Source organism: Egretta garzetta, unplaced genomic scaffold (genome assembly GCF_000687185.1).
Source record: "Egretta garzetta isolate BGI_Z169 unplaced genomic scaffold, ASM68718v1 scaffold56, whole genome shotgun sequence".
Taxonomy (NCBI): domain Eukaryota; kingdom Metazoa; phylum Chordata; class Aves; order Pelecaniformes; family Ardeidae; genus Egretta; species Egretta garzetta.
In genome coordinates, this window is record NW_009260182.1 from 7555624 (window position 1) to 7574193 (window position 18570).

General features: G+C 40.4%; 1 protein-coding gene across 8 annotated transcripts in view; it reads left to right on the forward strand.

Annotated features, from left to right (window-relative positions):
• The window catches only part of GBF1 (golgi brefeldin A resistant guanine nucleotide exchange factor 1), a 107825-nt gene that overhangs the window by 58920 nt on the left and 30335 nt on the right, over window positions 1-18570 (forward strand). For 6 of the 8 annotated variants that reach the window (XM_035897258.1, XM_035897255.1, XM_035897254.1 and 3 more), the window contains 6 exons: window positions 2798-2929; window positions 8034-8152; window positions 8769-8877; window positions 9239-9299; window positions 11025-11079; window positions 17743-17878. In XM_035897258.1, the coding sequence (XP_035753151.1) occupies window positions 2798-2929; window positions 8034-8152; window positions 8769-8877; window positions 9239-9299; window positions 11025-11079; window positions 17743-17878 (612 nt within the window). Of the gene's footprint in view, window positions 1-6; window positions 85-2797; window positions 2930-8033; window positions 8153-8768; window positions 8878-9238; window positions 9300-11024; window positions 11080-16708; window positions 16846-17742; window positions 17879-18570 lie in introns of those variants that run through there. The other 2 variants (XM_035897259.1, XM_035897262.1) reach the window with 2 other exon arrangements.

Below are 18570 nucleotides of genomic sequence, written 5' to 3' on the forward strand. Positions count from 1 at the left end.
CAAGCACCACTACTGAGACTGAGTTCTGCTTTGAAAAGGGAGCTGGTGACCCCTGTAAGTCTGCAATGCCTGCAAATGCTGCTGGTAAGAAGAGCTCATTGTAGTAATTGAGTGAATACTCCTCAGATGCAAATATTAGCAGTGTGATTGGTGCTTCACTGATATTTAGATCTTTCAGGCAGTAGTCCTTTAGTAAGTAAGTCTTGCACTAAAAATACTCTTGTATATAATATATATATAATAATATATGTAAAATACATATACTTGTTTAGTATATATTTTAAATTTTTTTCAATAACACAGCACCAACTATCCAGGCTGAAAAGAGTTTTACAGCATACACAGTCAGTTTCAGAGAGCTTAATGTAAAATGCTGTGTTACCATAAAAGCTAGAGTCTCTGAATATCAGGGAAGCTGACCAGAGTTGCTGTGTAATCAACAGTATGTGCATAAGTTAAATCCTAATTATGACAAGCCGTTTTGTGATCTTCATGTAAGCTGGGAATTTCAGCTAGACTGCAGGGGAACATAATCTTTAACCACATCAAGACTCACAACTTTAATTGAAAGAAAAAATAAAACTCTCCCCACTTTTCTAAAGAAAATGTCTATTTGTTGTCCCAGAAATGGATTAATGGAGAGTGTGATATCCTATGTATCCTCTGTGAGCAAGCTTGTCTTCATCATCTCATTCCACCTGTGCAGCTATGTACATCTGCTGAAGTCCCATTTTTCTACTAATCGAGCTACTTTTCCATCTTGGGGCTCGCCGGATTTGAAGGAGGCTGGAGGAATTGACGGGACTATGATGCTGCTGACTGTTCTATAGAAAGGATCATTTCTAGGGAAGAAGAGTTTGAGTGTTGATCCCTAGTAGTCTTACTATATTTAATGTTGTCCAAATGCTTGTAAGCAGACAAGTGCTCTATAAAGCACACTTAAATAAACATTGATGAAAGCATGCTTTATGATCCTCTGCATTTCCATGAGCTATTGAGAGGTGACACAATTGTAATGTCACACCACGATATTATCTGACAAGTTGGGGGAGTTGTTCTTAAGCCAAAAAGATTGAATCATCACGTTCCTTTTAACCTCTCACAAGTTAGTGATGTTGTCCTGATTTGAACTGGTGGCTGAAAGGTAAGAGACTGCATAATGATTCCCAAAGTTCCTTTTTTTAATTGCAGTTTTGCTTAAGTTAACAGCAAAACTATTGCACTTTGATGTTGTTCTCCGTGGTCTTACATATTTAAAACAACCCCCCCTCTGCATTATTCTTCCTACTTTGCTTCCTCACCATAGTTTGTCACAGTTATGTTAACGTGCTTTCTGATAGGCTTTTTACTTTGATAGTTAAGGCTTTTCAATAGGAACTACAGTAAAATGGAATTTAATTTCTCTTAGAATCAGGAGGGTTTGGGTTTTGGTTTTTTGAAGTAAAATAATTGAGTTATGTTGGTAGATAGAAAAGCAGCAGCTTGTCTAAGGATTCAGGAATTACAGGCTTTTTTTCTCCCCCGCCTCAAAGCTCATGTGACAGATAAGTGCAATATGGGATCATCAAGAATATAAATGCCAGTGTTCCTGTGACACTATTAGCCATTAGACTTGTTAACTTTTATTAGGAATAAAATGTAGGTTTCAGCAAGTTGAGCCAAGTGTTTGTACTTAAATATTTCTGGTCTCTGGATTATCCAAGTTACTTTTAATACCCTCATCTTTGCCTGTGTACTGGCTGTACTGTAGTTGCCTTCACCTGCTTTCTAATGCTTTTTCTCCTAAATTCTCCTCAGGACTCCTCTTATCTTGATTTCTTGTGTTGGATTTTTTTTTTTTGGTTGGTTGGCTTGGGGTTTTGTTTGGTTTTTTGGTGGTGGTGGGTTTTGTGGGTTTTTTTGTTTGTTTGTTTTGTGGTTTGGTTTTTTTTTTTTTACTTTCCCTAGTTCTGGCTATTCTTTTCTGTATTTCTTTTTCATTCCCAAAGCTTCCATTGATTATCTTGAAAAGTTTAGGAAGCTTGTTAGTTGTTCTTTCTCCAGCTCAACAGCTCAGTGCATCTGCCTTTTGTATTGCAGCTTCAGAGAGCATGCTTGCTGTCCAACGCAGCGAGTAGAGAAGAGTGCCCTTTTTTCTTCTTCGGCTGAGAGGCTTATGCAGTTGTTCTGAGAAAAAGACAGACTGAGTTTTTAAATTTGTTTATCTTGTAGGTTTTTCCTGTCTTTGCCAAGCAAACTTCTAGTGTTGCAGAAATGCAATTTGTATTCAGGCAAGGAGCTGCAAGAGATCCAACTAACCTGGTTGTAGATTTGTACTACACATGTGATTAGAATGAGGCTGTATGTGTAGTAGGATGTTGCAGAAGTGGTGGAAGGTGGGGCAGGGTCTATTATAGTTCATATGATCACACAATTCCAGGAGTACTAGGAAAATGCAACTGTATCTGCCAATTAATTAAAACATGAATTTAAGCAGCAGTGGCTCTGTGGTGTTTAAAGAGTGTTCTTACAATAGGATTTGTTTTAGAAGGCTCCAGAAGACTGTTCTGAAGTTCATAAGAAAGTGAACTTCACAAACCATTGTTTTGAAAAAGGCAGGGGAAATGTTGTCTGAGTGCATGGGTCTCTTGTGTGTGTTTAAAAGCAACCCTTGCCTTCCCACCAGCCTTCTGAATCTAAGCTATCGCAGGCCTCTTTCCTTGGAGATTAAGCTTGATGTAGATTCTTAAAGAGAAAACGAATCCTGATGAGTTAAGTCTAATTTAATGTCTCTTTTAAATTATTTTTATTTTAACAGAGCTATCTGAAATTGAACCCAACATCTTTCTTCGGCCTTTCCTGGAAGTAATCCGTTCTGAAGACACTACAGGCCCCATAACTGGATTGGCCCTCACCTCTGTGAATAAGTTCCTCTCATATGCACTAATAGGTACGTTACGTGACTTCCCGGGATTTACCAAAATGCCAGCCAAATGCCTCACCTTGAGACGTGTCTTTTGCCAAGACATGCTTGCAGTCTTAATGAGGAGAATAAGGAAATTGTCATTAATGCTGGGGAAATAGGCACATGCAGTTTCTTAATATCATACCTGCTGGTCTTTCATGGCACTACAGCAATGGCTGGAAATGGAGCCAAAGTTTCTAGTCTGCCCTGACTGCTTCATGTGCTTATGGCCTGCTGCCGGACTGTGGTGATCACCAACTGCTTTCTAATGCAACCTCAGTAAAAGGGCCAGGGAGGGGAGAATACCAGCTTGGATTACAATGTTGTAATATACATAAACACAGTAGAATTTATTTAGTTTTGTGGACTAATATTTCTGCTCTAGAGTGAGGGTGGGGGTTTTTTGCCTGTCTCAGACCCTGTCCAGTGGTGTGGCAGTACTCTTCACTTGTCACAGTTGTCATGGTAGAGACAGTTTTGCCACTGCCCAGACTTTCAAATGTGCACATTCTCCTTTATATTTGTAAAAGACTAATAATGGGCATGTGGTCACTTCCCGTGGCTCAGCTGGCTTGTAGTAACTCATTAGCTGGCTTTCTGTCTGCCTTCAGTGTGTCAGCCTGTTGTTAGTGGTGCTTGATTTTTCTGCATGAATTCTGTTAGTACTTTCTGATCATACCTATGTGAATTACAAAGCTTGTTATCTATGCTTGTTTATACGTAGTCTCACTTGGAGAAAATTATTTTACCCGTCTTCGTCCCTCCCAAGTTCAGATTTCTCAGTTCTTTTCCTCCCTTATATTGTAAGTGAACACTGTGGAATTTTTGGCACTGTTGTTTTAAATATTTTGTTCTTTGGAGCTAGCATGAGGGAAGTTAGAGAAAGAAAGGGCTTGATGTAGGTACAGACCACTTTTGTGGGAAAGACACAACTGAAATGAGCAAAAATGGGGACTTACAGGACAAAATTTTTTTAAGAGTTTGATGGAAATTTAGTATATCAAGACGTCAATTAGTGGGCAGTATTTGGTATAATTAAGTGGCAAAAACTAACTAAAATGTTGCAATATTGATGTCACTTTGTAGGACAATAAAGAAATCTTTAATAAATAAGCTTGTAACACATGTCCCTCTGAAGGACTGAGCAATAATGCAAAATATGTTTATTTCAACATAGAACAAGGGATGGGCTCTTTGTCTGGGCTTTTATGGTCTGGGTGGGATGAGAACATCAGGCTGGTTATCACGTGTCCAGGCAAACGCCTGCACAGGCAACTGGCTACAAATACTTGATCTGAGGCAGAAACAGGAAAAAACGTGGTTAAGACTTTGTAGCCTTTCTCTAGCTACTTGTTATTTAGAATATGAATTAGGTCACTCCAGCAAGTGCAGATCCCTGTAACTGTTGGTAAGCATGTGTCTTTGTAGTAGACAGTGGAAAAGACCCTCTGCCTGGCTTTTGTTGTGGAGCAGAACCTGTAATCTAAGACCTCTGTTGCTGCTTCAGGTGACATTCACAGCGGCCTTGTCCTTTGTGCTGTTCCAGATACCAGTGAGGCTTGGATTAGTGGTGCTGACTGAACATCTGGCTAGGGTTGTGTTGTTAAATTAAGGCTTTTTGGTCTTGCATTTCTTTTTGTAATATAAGACTAAAGGTAGTGTAAAGTCTGTTTGTCTAAAGATAGGAAGAGCTTAAAACTGTCCTTAACATAACAAATCTGTTTTAAACTGTATGGAACGAGGAAGGTAGGACTCCGGTATAACCACAGTGGGGAAATTTCAGTGTGGCTGATATTTATGGTGCATTTTGGGGCTGCATAATTGACAGGCGAAACCAGCACTTTTTTCAAAAGTGTCATTAGCTGTGTCTGTTCTGTGCTTTTGCTCTACACACTGGGTTGAAAACCAGTGGGCAGTGAAAGGGCCAAACTCCTCTGATATAATTATCTTTGTTTAAAACTTCTTTCTTTTCTTATTTCCAAAGCATTTTATTGCTAATCCTTGTGCCATCTCCCCATTTCTTTTATTGTCTTTTTTTTTTTTTATTCTGACCTTCTGTCAGCAGCTATTTCCAAAGCATTTCATTGCTAATCCTTGTGCCATCTCCCCATTTTTTTTATTCTGTCTTTTTTTTTTTTTTATTCTGACCTTCTGTCAGCAGGTGGGATATCTGTCTGCTTTTCAGGAGAGTATTGCTAATGGTTGTGTTTTAAAACCAGTTAGAAAAAAATGTATTGAGTAGCCTTTGAGACTTCTGATCTTGAACTGCAAAGGTCTCTTCTGAGATTGCTGGATGCAGCAGTTCACTAATGGTATAGCATGCAATCACAGCTCAGTTAGGTAAAATGACTTGATACCCACCATGCGTGTTTTGGTAGGAATAATGAGCCTTACAGAGATTATCTGAAATAAGTACTACTGTTTCACAAGTTATAGTTGATGTATTGCATAGTAATTTTTAAAGTACAAGAAAACTGTGCAACAATACTAAACTCCCACTGATTTTTTTTATCCCACAGATTAGTTATTTCCTTACTCAGTGGTTTTGCGCTAGCTAGCTGTCAGCCTTTTTGATGAGCTCAAACCTTGGCTATAGGAAGACAAGTAGCTGAATTTCATAATTGTATTTGTTGTATTTTCCTCAGAGAAGGTATGTGCTCTTTTTATTACCACAATGTGTCCACAGCAGCTTCTGGCTCCAGTTCTAAAGTTAACTTTCCCTGATGTTCCTGAAAACTATGTATCTGTAAGTGAGTAGCTGTTGCTCAGCTTCCAGTGAGAGGACTTGCAGTTTGGAGAGTTTAAAGCTTGTTCTCCCCTCTACCTTCTCCGTCTCCTTGGTGATTTATTTTAGCTCCATTAAAGGTATTACTGAGCAGGCTTCTGGCTTTCCTGGATTTCCCTGACGGTCAAGAGCCTGGATTTTCTGCTTTTCTGCTTGTTCTTTTGCCCACCTGTTGTGACAGTACACACCATATGAAATGTGTAAGTCTAGATGGGGTCTCTGGATCTTTGCATTGTAGGTGGCAATTTTCACACTGATATTTTGCTTCATACAAACATATTTTTGTTAGTGATTCTGAGGAGGCATTGCCACATCTTTTTGTGCTGTTTTCTCACAAGGGAACAAAGAAGTAGGTTGATCTTTTCTGTATCTTGTTTCTGCAAAATAGAAGTATCTGTGCTTTTAATTGAACTCAAGAGGCTTTATAAATTGACCTGAATTTGCAGAGCTGTTCCAGGGAGCCAGGACTGAAGTAGTCAGGCGTGGTGTGTGTTAGGAGAGAGGTGTGTTTGTTAGTGTTGAAGGTAGGGGCTAGAAGAGCGAAGCAGTAGTCGTGATCTGTTAAAGAAGCATGTGCACAACTTGCTTGCATCTCCTGCTCACGCAGACTATTTATCCATAACTATGGCTAAATATATCCCTCAGCCTACAGCAACTCGTGTCTAGTAGAAGAGGTGACAGTGAAGTGAACCTGCATATTCTGCCTGTGGGAGCCTTTTCTGCAGCAAGTGGCTTTTTCCTCTTGATGCCTGCTTAGCTGCTTTCCACTGTAGTTGTTGAGGTTGGTTGACAGTAATGCAAATGGAGGTGCTGGCATTGTAACACCACTGGTCTTTACCTGCTTTAACTGAGGCAATTTAGAATGATCCTACATCACCATTGGTGGTTTAAGCTATTATTTCCATTTGTGAGTAAGAGTGCACAGGATACCAACATAATGGCTGGTTTTATTGCCTCTGGTAGAAGAGTGGTAGCTTCTAATTGGATTATAAGCCATTATCAAAGATATACAGAACTGCCTTCGACAGCCAGGCCACTTACCCAATGCTTCCCAATATTAGAGTTTGGTATCCTATTGAGTGCTGCTGCTGAAGCAGGTGAAAAATGACCGACTGGTCTTAAACAGACTCCTTGATAGCTCAGTGAGGTTTGACTGCAAAAGGAGAGGAAAGGAACTAATTTTCAACTATGCAAGATTTTGTGTGTGTGTGTGTGTGTGTGTGCGTGCACATGCAGCTCCTCAGAATCCCCAAAGCATTGTGGAGGCTGCTCTCGTTGGACCACAATAAGGGCAGCTTGCTTTAATGCCGAGGGCTTAGCCCCTTCTAGGTGTGAACACAACTGGAGTCAAAAAGGAGGTCTGCAAAGCTTCTCTGCAAGTGTACAAGGTCTTGGTTCCTCTGTCGGCTTCATTCTTCCTGGAGTTCAAGAGGCCCCATTGCCAATTAATGGGGTATTAACTAGTGTTTAGGTTGTCTCCTTTCTTTCCTAATGACTGTTTAGGTAGGAAGGTAACAAGATTCTTGCCCAGTGCCGTATTGTTTAAGTGAGAATGAAATCAAAGCCGGAGGCAGCTTTTCTGAAGCCACTGTAATGTGGCACGAGATACGGTTACTAGCAACAATTTCGTCCTAAACATTCCCTCAACTGCACCATTGTTTGTAGCTACAGAAGACTGAAACAGAGAGAAGGAGCCTTGATGAATGATTGAAGCGGGAGGCCTGCAACTCTGATATCTAAACTGTGATCGTGTCTGTCTACTGTTGTCTCTGGGGAAAGCTACTGGTCCGTTCCTACCCCAGCTCCTGTTCCTTGGGAGGGATGTAGAACAAGAGACAATTTTTTCCTTCTCAATCTGGTGGAACCTGTTTGGCATTTTCTCCTCGTGGGAGTAAATTTGAGGTTCCCTATGTTTAAGAGCTGCTTTCCCTTTGTTCCCAAGGAGGAACTGAATGCCTTTAACAGCTGATTGTGCTATATTGCAGGGAACAGGACATAGTCTTACAAACTAACATCTAAAAAAATATGGAGCCAGTAACAACTAAAGTGTAATTCTTTTCTTTGTTAGGTTACATCTTTTCACAAATGTAAATAGATTCTTGACAAAGTCTTTCTGAAAACTCCCAGTTTTAAACTCTTTCTGTTACTGGGAGGTGAGTTCCGCTCTTGGAGTGTCAACTCACACCAGTCACAGAAATTAAGGAAGCAAATGGCAACACAGTATCTCTGGGTAAATGTCTCCCCACAGAGGTGGTAGGCTGTAGGTGGCCTTTCCCTGTCATATATTTTTATTCTGTTACTCAGATCCCAGCCATGAGGGCACAGCGGAGGGGATGGAGAACATGGCAGATGCTGTCACTCATGCCCGATTTGTGGGCACGGATCATGCAAGCGATGAGGTTGTCTTGATGAAAATCCTACAGGTAAGTGGAGAGAAATGGTAATTACCATAATGGTTGCTGCCCGTTGTGGAACATATCCTGTTACATGGAGATGAAGAGGAGGGAGCAATGTTTTGACTCTGCAGGAGCTTAGTGACAGACTTTATTTTTAAACAGATGGCTCATATACCTGTGGTAAAAGCTTTTCCAAATGAAAATAATTAAAAGCTTAAATGAAATGATTTTTAAATTAAGGGCTTGATAATGTGGTAGCATTGATAATCCTACCTTGTGCATGGTCTGTGTTAGTGAGGGGTAAATTAAGCATATGGACCTCTCAAACTTATTTTTGGGAAAAATTCTTTGTAGAGACAAACCTATGAGCTATACACCTCTCTGGTCTATGTACTTTGGAGCAGATAGCTAGCTAGTGAATTTAAATATTGGGTAGCATGCAGCATATCAGGCCTCTTTTGCATGTGGATCAGGAGATCAACTTGTCTCCTAATCTGTCTGTTTCTTGAGCACAGCATTCGGTTTGGAATGACTCCTGGAAGTTTTCCACTCATGGCAGTCCTTCTTGAGGAAGCCAACCTTCTCTTGGAAATGCATGCAAGTGTCGTTGTACTATGGGACAAACATGTGCTGTTCTTTGCAGGTTTTGAGGACCTTGCTGCTCACTCCAGTGGGAGCCCACCTCACCAATGAATCTGTGTGTGAGATCATGCAGTCCTGCTTCCGCATATGCTTTGAAATGAGACTCAGCGGTAGGTTTGTTCATACTTCTGCAGTTAAGAAATGATCCGGTTTCCTCAGCATTAACTAGTTCTGTTGTAGAACAGGCAGCCGTGGAAAGCTGCTGAGATTTGTATTATTGTGTCTTTCTACAGCTTCATGGAAAATTTGTTAGGAGTTCCCTGCACAACTTTTGACTGCTCTTTTTCCCCAGCTTTGTGGCGCCACCTTGTGATTATGTGCCCATTTGCAGTAATGCGGTGTTGGAGCTGGTTTTAATAAATTTGCCGTAATCTCTGTAAACAAGGCTTGGAGGGGAGTCTGCTTGAAGAAGCCTCTTGATAATATCACACTGAGTAATGACACCTGTGTTATTTGTTTTTGTCTTCGCAGAGTTATTGAGAAAATCTGCAGAGCACACTCTGGTCGACATGGTGCAGCTGCTCTTCACAAGGTAAACCTGCTTGTGTTTGCCTCAGCATTGCCGAGATGGCCCTCTAAGGACAGAAAGATTCCATGCTTCCACTTAAGGGCCCTCAGAAAAATCATCCAAAATGGTCATTATTTAGAGGTGGAAGGGGATGAAGGATTTGGCACTTTTCTCTTGGGCTGACCCTGTCAGACTGCAGGGAGACAGAGGTAGGGAAGGTTGCCTGGTTTAAGGCGTCCTTTGAGGAGAGATGGACAGCCAAGTAATGAAGAGCTTTAGGATAGGGAACCAGTTTGAGGACAGAGAATGCAAACTTCACTCAAACAAAAAAAACAAAAAAAAAAGACAAAAAAGGTGCTCTAAAACAATAGCTCCCTTCAGGAGAGAGAATAGAAATGGTGTTGAATAGTCACATGTTGATTTTGAGCTGAGAGCTTTGACCTCACATATCAAAGAGAATTTTAAACTCTTGAGATCATATGTCTTGGACAAATGTTCTGCCCTTTTCAGCACCCTTCAGGTAATTAAGATTACTCCTTTTAAACTAAAGTAAGTTATTTAACTTTAAAACTGTTTCTCCAGATAGTGAAGTAATCACAGACTCTCTCTGGGCATTGTAAAAAGGAAATGTGCAGGATATGGAAATACTTTTAGTAGGAAAGGATTGTAGTAAAACTGACAGCTTGTGAAACATACCTCTCATAATATTTTTTCCCCATTGTCACACTCAGTTCCAGTGGGTTCTCGTTTTGGTTTTTTTTTTTTTTTCATCTATGCACCCTGTGTCATGCAGTGCACTGGATGAATGTGGGGCAGAGTCAGAATCAATCTCTTCAAAAAGGAGAGACTGCATTACTTTTTCTCCAAATGCATATGTGAATTTTACTTGGTGCTTATTCATTACTTATTGTGTATCATCTCCTCTGTCCTTCTTAATAAGGCTTGGAGACATCACCACCATCTGTGCCTGTGGACATTGGCATATAGAAGCAAGGCAAAGACAGCAACTGCAGGGATGGTTTGGCCATCTTGCTTTCCAGAAAAAGAAACAGCCAAAGCTATGCTGCAAGGCTTTTATCCCTTCAGCAAGCAAAGATAGAAGTGTAGTAAAGGAACAGAAGGTAGAGCAGGGTGTGTGGAGTTGCAGAGCTGTAAGCATTTGTCATTTGTAGCGCAGGTGAGAGCTGTCTACCTCCTTTACTTCTGAGACAGGGACTGCTTAGCTCAAAGCATTCAAACTTAGATCCACTGTACACTATAATTGTGTTTATATGATGCAGAATGGGGGATAACTACTGGGGTTGCTACAAAGTTAATGAAAAGGGTTGCCATGACTAGTAATAACATGTACACTGCAAGAGTCCTAGTGTGGATGACACTCTGGCTCAGCAGCTGTTTTTAGCAGCATCAGAGAAACCTGTTTTGAACCAATCTAATTAGTCCACTTCTTTTCCTTCAGTGTATGTTTTCAGTAACTGTACTTACACGACCATTAACAATGAAAATCAATATAGCAAAACTGCCGTTAGCAGTAATAGCATGCAAAGCACCTCTGTACTTGGGGTTTTTTCCCTCAGCAGATTTTGACAGGAAAAACTAAGAATGTCTCTTTTTGTGGAGAAAACCTAATTTTGTTTTGGTTTGTTTTTTTCTAGTATCTCTCTGGAAAGACCAGACTATTTTTTTTTTTTTCTCCTTTTTGTTAACCCAAGAAAGTTTATGTATTTTGGCTCCTTCTTTGTCTTTCAGGTTGCCTCAGTTTAAAGAAGAGCCTAAAAGCTACATGGGAACGAACATGAAGAAGGTAAGACTCAGCACACTGTTGGCTGTTCTGCTCGTCTCAGGCTTGTGCTCATCTCTATTATTTGTTTTCACACTTGTGTTTCTTCATTCCTGCAAGTCCCTAGTTCACTGAAAGAGCATGTTTAACCTCATAAATGGACATAGCTTCATTAATTCTGTGGGATTAAGCCCGCATAGTCCAGTAGTGAATCTTGTTAATGATACTGCTGCCTAAGTGAGTCAGTCTGGATTCTGGGAACAGCCATCAGCTGCTGCAGGCTAGAAAACCCCAGCAAGTTATGGGACCTGATGTGATGTCTTCTGATAACTTGCTGTCTTCTGCTCTCTCTCCAGCTTCTTTCTCATCTTTCTTCATTTGCTACAGGTCTAGTATTAGCTCTTGGGATGTATCTGTCCAGTTCTCCCTATGTAGAAAGGAAACTTTGAGGCTGGTGAAACAGCATGAAAGCATTATGAAATTGGTCTACTGTAGAAAAACCTTTGTTGGCTTCTAGAAGGGCCAGCATTCTGTAGTGAAAACCTTAGTTTACATAGGCAATGCCATCTATATTAGCAGCCAAATTAAAGCAGACTGTTCTTTTTCTCCCTTTCCCTAAATGCACAATTTTCTGAGGGTGGAAGGTCTGGGTTTGTACACCACCACCATATCCCTCTCTACAGTGAGGTTTTTATCACCTGGATTCAGTATGGCAAATAGTGTAACTGTGACTGTATGTGGTAATTTCTTAGGTGCAGGGAGGTCCACCTGAGAAACTCCATATATATTTCTATACATACATATATTTTCTTTATACTCTGTGTAAAGAATGTCAGTAAAAATACAGCATTCTACTGTTTGAGAGCAACAGGATGGGAAGAAGAATGCTAGAGAAGAAATAGCCACCTTTGAACTTATGTTGAATGTACTATTTATAACATAACTTCCACTCTGTTTTTATTTTTAATGAGTTGAGAGAAGTGGCAACATTGGGTAAATGTACATTTCAGAGCCAGTATAGCAGTGTTTTGAGAGACTGAATGCTTACTTGTAGGAATCTGAAACTAGCTTGGGGCTTCAGTTCTTGTGTAGTAACGTTATGATTGCTTGTTTCCCTTGCTGTGGGAGAAAAGTGGCAAGATTTATGATGGTAGTAGGTTGGCCTAAGAAAGCTGAAAGAGATCAGGCTAATTTACTGCAGGTATCAGAATTTGTCATGGTCTGTGTAGAGAAGGTGTAATGTGAAGGTGAATTTGAATTTAAGAGGGCTACCATTATCAAGTGATGGCTGCTCCCAGCTGGGTTAGGTGATGCTCTGTCTTGTGTCTTGATCTGTGCAGTTACCTTGTACTGTCTCTTCGCTGTGCATGCCAGGAGTCAGCCCTGCAGCCTTGCACTCTGCCAGGTTATTCTTCTCTTTGGGTTTATTTTGCTTTGTTTAAAACCGTGCATTTGCCTATCTTTCACAGATCTCTTCATGTCTCCTCAACAAACTGGAGCTAAGTAGTGGGGAACAGCCCAAAGCCCTGAACCAATTAGAGAGGGTATTGCTCTTTAAGAACCTGAAGGTCTCTCTCTCCCTTCTCCCTTCTTGCTTTACTCCCCTCTTCCTTCTCTTGTATCTGAGAGATAGTTTTGTTGTGTGCAGCAAATCTCCCTCCACTCATTCGACACAGCATGGCTTTGGGGGACAGTGCATGCAGCAGTTGCTTTGCAGTGTTGTGGCTGCAGCTGGGGCAGGCTTGGGAGGGAGAGACCCTTGTTTTACTGCAGCATTCTGTGTCTTGGTGAGTGCCACCAAAGATACCATCATGGCATTCTCTTGGAGGAAGGGAGTGGGAGGGCATGGGCAAGATTTGAATCCTCTATGACAGTGAAAAACTGAGGAAAAGAAACATAAAATACGTAGATTGTTCTCTGAAGGCTCAAGTGTTGTGTGTCCTAGCTGTTGATCTTGGTTATAGATGTAGCAGCGTGCCTGAAGAATCTCTTGAGGCAGCATGCCTTAGACAGTTTTACTCAAGGTGAATCTCTGAGCTTTGTTATTTGGTACAGGATCATGGATTTCAGTGCTCTATAAAGCTTTTTTTGGAGAAAACTGCTGTACATCTTCAACATCTTTGGCCATATTTCTTCTGAAATCAAATATGGTTCCCAGCACAGTATTTGCTAATGTGGGATGAGTGGGGCTGAACTGAATTACAAAATGTATTAGTCCCTGCTAATTCCCCTAGAAAATACTCTTAAAGAAATACTGTAGGCTTGCAGATTTGTGTTTTCAGACTGATCTTAGAAACCCTGAGAAACTAGCTTAGATGGGACCCTTCTCAGTTTTCCATGTTGGTTCATAAATTTAATGTAGTTTTAGTTCTTGTCTGCCCTTAATGCTATTTGGTGCAAAATAAGCTGAACAGAACATTTAGAGATGTGTTTGCCATTCCTTTGTCCTATGTCTACGGTAAGGATAGTTTGGAAATACAGTGGCTGGAGACTTGCACATTTATGTGGAGTTACACAGAAGACTAAGAAGTGTTTCCTTTGCAGTAGAAAGTGTTGTAGCTAAACGTTGGGTTCTGCAGTGGGAGTCAGGAGGAACCCAAATCTGAGTTTTCACAGATATTGGGGGTGTATTATGTTCATAGTTGCCTAAGATGCATAAATATATTTCACCAGATGAACTTCATTAGCTGTTGCAGTGCAGGCAGGTAGGTGAGTGAGATGACTGGACTGCATCGGTGTCTCCAGGACTTGGATTGTGGACTGCGTTCTTTCTGCATGCTTTTGTGTCTTGAACGCTACTTGGTGTGCTGAACAGTTCCATGCTGCATCTAGAATGAGCTCATGTTTTAGTATAATCACTTTAGTTACTAATCATTGGCCCCTGCCCTTTTCTCTTGAGGCTTACAGTATCTTATGGAAAAACAAACGAGTGCAGGTAAGGTGGCTTGTAGAAAAATGAGATTTCACAGACCCTTTAAAAAGAATTTTGTTAGTATTACATTTTTCTTCAACTTCCTAGCTCCTTAGCTGGAGTTTTATTGTTAAAACCTCATCTGTCAAATGAAGCATTTGGAGTCTTGTAATTTTTTTTTTTTCTACAATTTTATGTACACTTCTCTTTACGCAAAGGTAACTCAGATAAATGTAACGGAATCTGTACTGAGTTCCAAGATGAATGAGCAGTAGCTCTGAGCTCCCTCTCTACTCTGATTTCTAAAGAATAGTTTTTAAATACTAACTTCAGTTGTAATTTACTGTGGAAGTACAAGCTTAACCTAATATGAAGGACCTTGATAATAAGAAAACTAGTGCAACTATAATATCACTGAGCATTGGAGAGGGAAGCAGAATTTTAGATTATGTATAAAATTCAGGATATTTTAATGATCTATTAAATGCCATTTACCTGTAGCATTTAGTCAGGAAGGCAGCCTTAGGTTTAAAATCTCAGCCTGTTAACATGCAACCAAGCTTTCTTGCAAAATCAGGAAAGGCTTTGGTATTGGAGGTAAAAAGAAGCATCAGGAATAGTTCATTTAGTCAAAGACAAACTGCAGACATTTTTTGATGTTTTTATACTAACATAAAAAGCAAGCAGTCATGGGATTGTTACATTTTAATTCAATACAAGATACAGAATGAAAGATGGGGTTTTGCTGTCCTTCGGTACATGTATTGTTTTAGAATTCCCAAGCTCAGAGTTAGTTTGTTAAAACAACATGTAGCCCCTTGTCACTGGTGAAACATTTCTATTAAGCATTTCTGTTTGCTTCTGCAATTTTTTTAAGCTATGCGATTATTGTAGTTTGCTATCTCTTATTTATAGGAGATAGCAAGAAAAAAAAAAAAGGGGGGGGGGGGGGCAACAACGGTGTGGGAGGTAGTCCTAGGTAATCCTAGCAGGTAACTTTAATAAAAGGATACCTCTTACTGTAGAATGTGGAATACCGGATGGTACGAGAAGGAAGAAAGCTACTGGGTAACCTCATTTGTCTGTTAAGTTGTCAAAACCCCAAACAACCAATTCCCCCACACACTCCCCCAAACCACCCAAAAACCCGAATAAACTTAGATTCTTGTCTGAAGGCTTTATACTTTGATTAAATGTTTAGGATTCTTTAAAAATCAACTGAGTCTTTGCTTCCCTGACTAAATGGTTTCCCATCCCTGTGAGGCTTTTGTGACTTAGTCTCTGGAAGATGGCACAGGTTCATCAAAATGTTGACAGGTGGGCACATGTCCCTTATGAACCTCAAGAGGAGAAATCTTGGAGCTAATACAAAGCACGGGACAATCACTAAAAATGGGTGTTGTGTCTGAGGAAAAGTACATTTTCAAAAGGGCTAGTGTTGAACTGAGATGGTATTTGGTGTTGTGTGAAAGGGGAGATCAGAAATAATAATTAAATTGTCGGCTGGAACCTTCTGATAGGATGGTTCCAAAGTTGCCTGTTTCTCAGGAGCATGACTGAGGGTAAAAGAAGTGGGACCAACATGGTTAGCTCCTAGCGATGCCTTGGCTCCATTTTGCTGATTCAATTCCACACCATGCCTGCCCTCCACCAATTATTATTAGCAAGTAACTTTTTTCTTGGCAAATCATGGCAACAGGGTGTAGTAGCTAGAAGCTAAGTCTGTTATTTTGAACTGATGTGAAACAGGCTTTCTTGGGTTTAACACATGATGTTTCCAGGTTTCCTTTCTACTTTAAGTAGCTTGGCACAATGAACCATAAGTCTTAGATGTTATTTTATAAGTTACTGAAAAGGAGCGTGGGGAAGTCTGTTTCTAGAACAGTTAGTAGGTAAAGTAAAACTACCTGGTCTAATTAGAAGCTTAAGCATTTAATGAATAAAACTATTGGTAACATTTAAGGCTCAGAGTGATTTTTTTAAATGGAAAGGGAAACAAATAGAGGTGAAACATTAGGGATTGGCAAGATAACCCATATTTTATATAGCCCTATGAAGTAGTGAATAAGAAAGATGAGAGAGCTGACATTTTTTACATTAAAGGATTGTGATCTATAAGCATTTTAAAACATTTTGAAATCTACAAAATTCTGGTTTTAGCTGTGTGCTTGTCACATAAGTGTTTGTCAGAAGCTGTGATTTAGAAGGAGATTCTTGCTGCAAAATTTGGAAGAAATAACAAGGAAGCAAAGTAATTCTGAGCGGTGTTAATTAACAAGCTCAAGGAAACTGTAGCACAGCTAAAACTTGGGGATTAGTTGTCAAGCAAATAGAATTTGTGGTGCAAAGAAAAGTTACACAAACGGTTTACTGCACTGGGACATAACATTTTCACAAGCTTTGTTTAAATGAGAAAAATTACAGGCTGTGTATGACGAGTTAGAATTCTAGAGGAAAGAGATGGAAGAACAGTAGTGGTACCTAGAAGGTTTATTGGCATTTAAGAAGAGTAGTAGATGGAAGGAGGCAAGTTGCAGAAAAACGAAGAGGCTAAAGAATATAGCTGTCTTCTAAGGAATTTAAATCAGATGCTAGGGATATAAGAAATAAGGAATATTATAGCCTAAAATATAACTTAACTGTGATAAATTTACAAAGAAGAATATCAAGCAGGGACTGGTCCTGAGACTTGCTGAATGGCTTCCACTACATGCAAGGTGCCTGTTCAGTGGTTAAATTTTCACCCCAAACTGAAGAAGTCTGACAGCATCAGAAAAGTTGACTGCAGCTACCAAACCCAGGAGTAAGTGCAGTCCTGCACTTGGAGGAACTTACTTTAGAAGGAAGCTGTTTTCAGGCCTGCTGTTGCCATTGTCAATGTGAGTAAATATTGTATTGTTTTTAGGAAGTTCTGGAGTGTCTGTGTGTGCCTGCAGTAACGGCACACTGCAGCAAGTGCCACTCAGTCTGCATTGCTCCTACTGTCATTCTTGTTTGCCCACTCAGAGGTCTGTGTAAGAACTAGAAGTAGGATCCTGGTCAAGAAGGATGTAAAGGGTTAGGTTAGATGTAGATCTGAGGAGTAATGACAGAAGGCAGGTGAAAGCAGAATATGGTTTGGTTCTAAACCACTAGGGTGGTATTTGCAATGTGTCATGCACCAGGAGTGAGTGGAGTGTTTGAGAAATACCTGTTAATAGTGAAAAATACCTGGAGGAAAGTGAACATGGCATTGCTATAAAGATGAAGAGTGAATTGAGGCAAGAGAGAAGTGACAGAGCTGCAGACTGTGCAACATGGGACTGGGTACTCAGCTTTGTTCTCAGCCTTCTTGTGTAGATGATGAAATTTTAATTGAATGTCAACCCTAACTAGTACTTGCTTATGTAATTTAATTTAGAAGTCTGGAAACATTGGCAAAAGCAAAGAGATTGGATGTGTGCCTGTAGGTCTAAGAGAATTCTTTATCCTAATGCAAAGCTAGGATAGGGAGGAGGGAGCACTGTGATAATTGAGCTGTTAAGTATATATTATAGCAGAGTAACTGCAGTAAGTTGTCCCTTGATTCAAGCATAGAGTGTTGGCTACTATGTGGGGAGTGGGGAGTCAGGGGCTGGTTTGCATGATTTTGAGGTGCTGATTAATTTGTGTGATATATTTAAGTGCTGTTGCCTGACTTTGAGGGTTTTGAGACAGCCTTTGTGGGTTGGCTTGTGTAATCCATTCTGCTATGTGGTTTTGCTATACCGATTTTCTTAATGACTTATGGTTTTCAGTTGAAAATGAGAGCTGGAGGAATGAGCGAATCATCAAAATGGAAAAAGCAGAAGAGATCTCCAAGGCCTCCTCGACATGTAACTAAGGTGTCTCCTGGGACAGAGCAACCAGCAGCCAATGCTAGTAACATCGCAGGTGAGTTGAAATCTGTTTCCAGAGACCAGACAGCATCCATTCTAGAGCTTTTTTAGAATCTGCATTTATTTAATTTCTCTTCACATGTTGTTCTGCATTAGATTTGTTTTATATTAGTTCTTAGTGACTAAAGCAATAAAATGTATTATAGCTTTTCAGGTCCAGAAGAGCTTGAAGGAGATATGGACTACATATCGATGGAGGAAAGCATGGTCCTGTGGCTAACTTGACAACATTTCTTTGCCTTCAGCGTGCCTTACAGGGGTAGTTTGTACAAAAGGGAATGGGAACCTGGAGAGGTGGCTGAGGTTATGGGCAGCCATGTGGTGCAGAGGAGCTGGAGGGTGCAGCAGGTGCATGGAAGAGACTGAGAACAAGAACACTGGCAAGAGGAGAGCTAAGGGGAATGGAGCTGGGGAGAAGGTTTCCTGTAACAGGAGATTGCTGAATTAAGTGACATTATTTCCTCTGATCCTGAAGGGCGTGCCAAAGGGTGTGGGTGTGGTGGTAATGAAGGAAGAGCAAAGTGTGTGACTGAGGAAAAAATACAGGTAGAACTGCAGGAATACAGGTATCAAGGACAGGTGAATGAACAGATCTCTCACTACAGATGTAAAGACTGAAAGTGTGTACCCACAGTCCATGAAATTTGAATAAAAGGCTACACTCATTAAGGGACAGGGAAATATGGG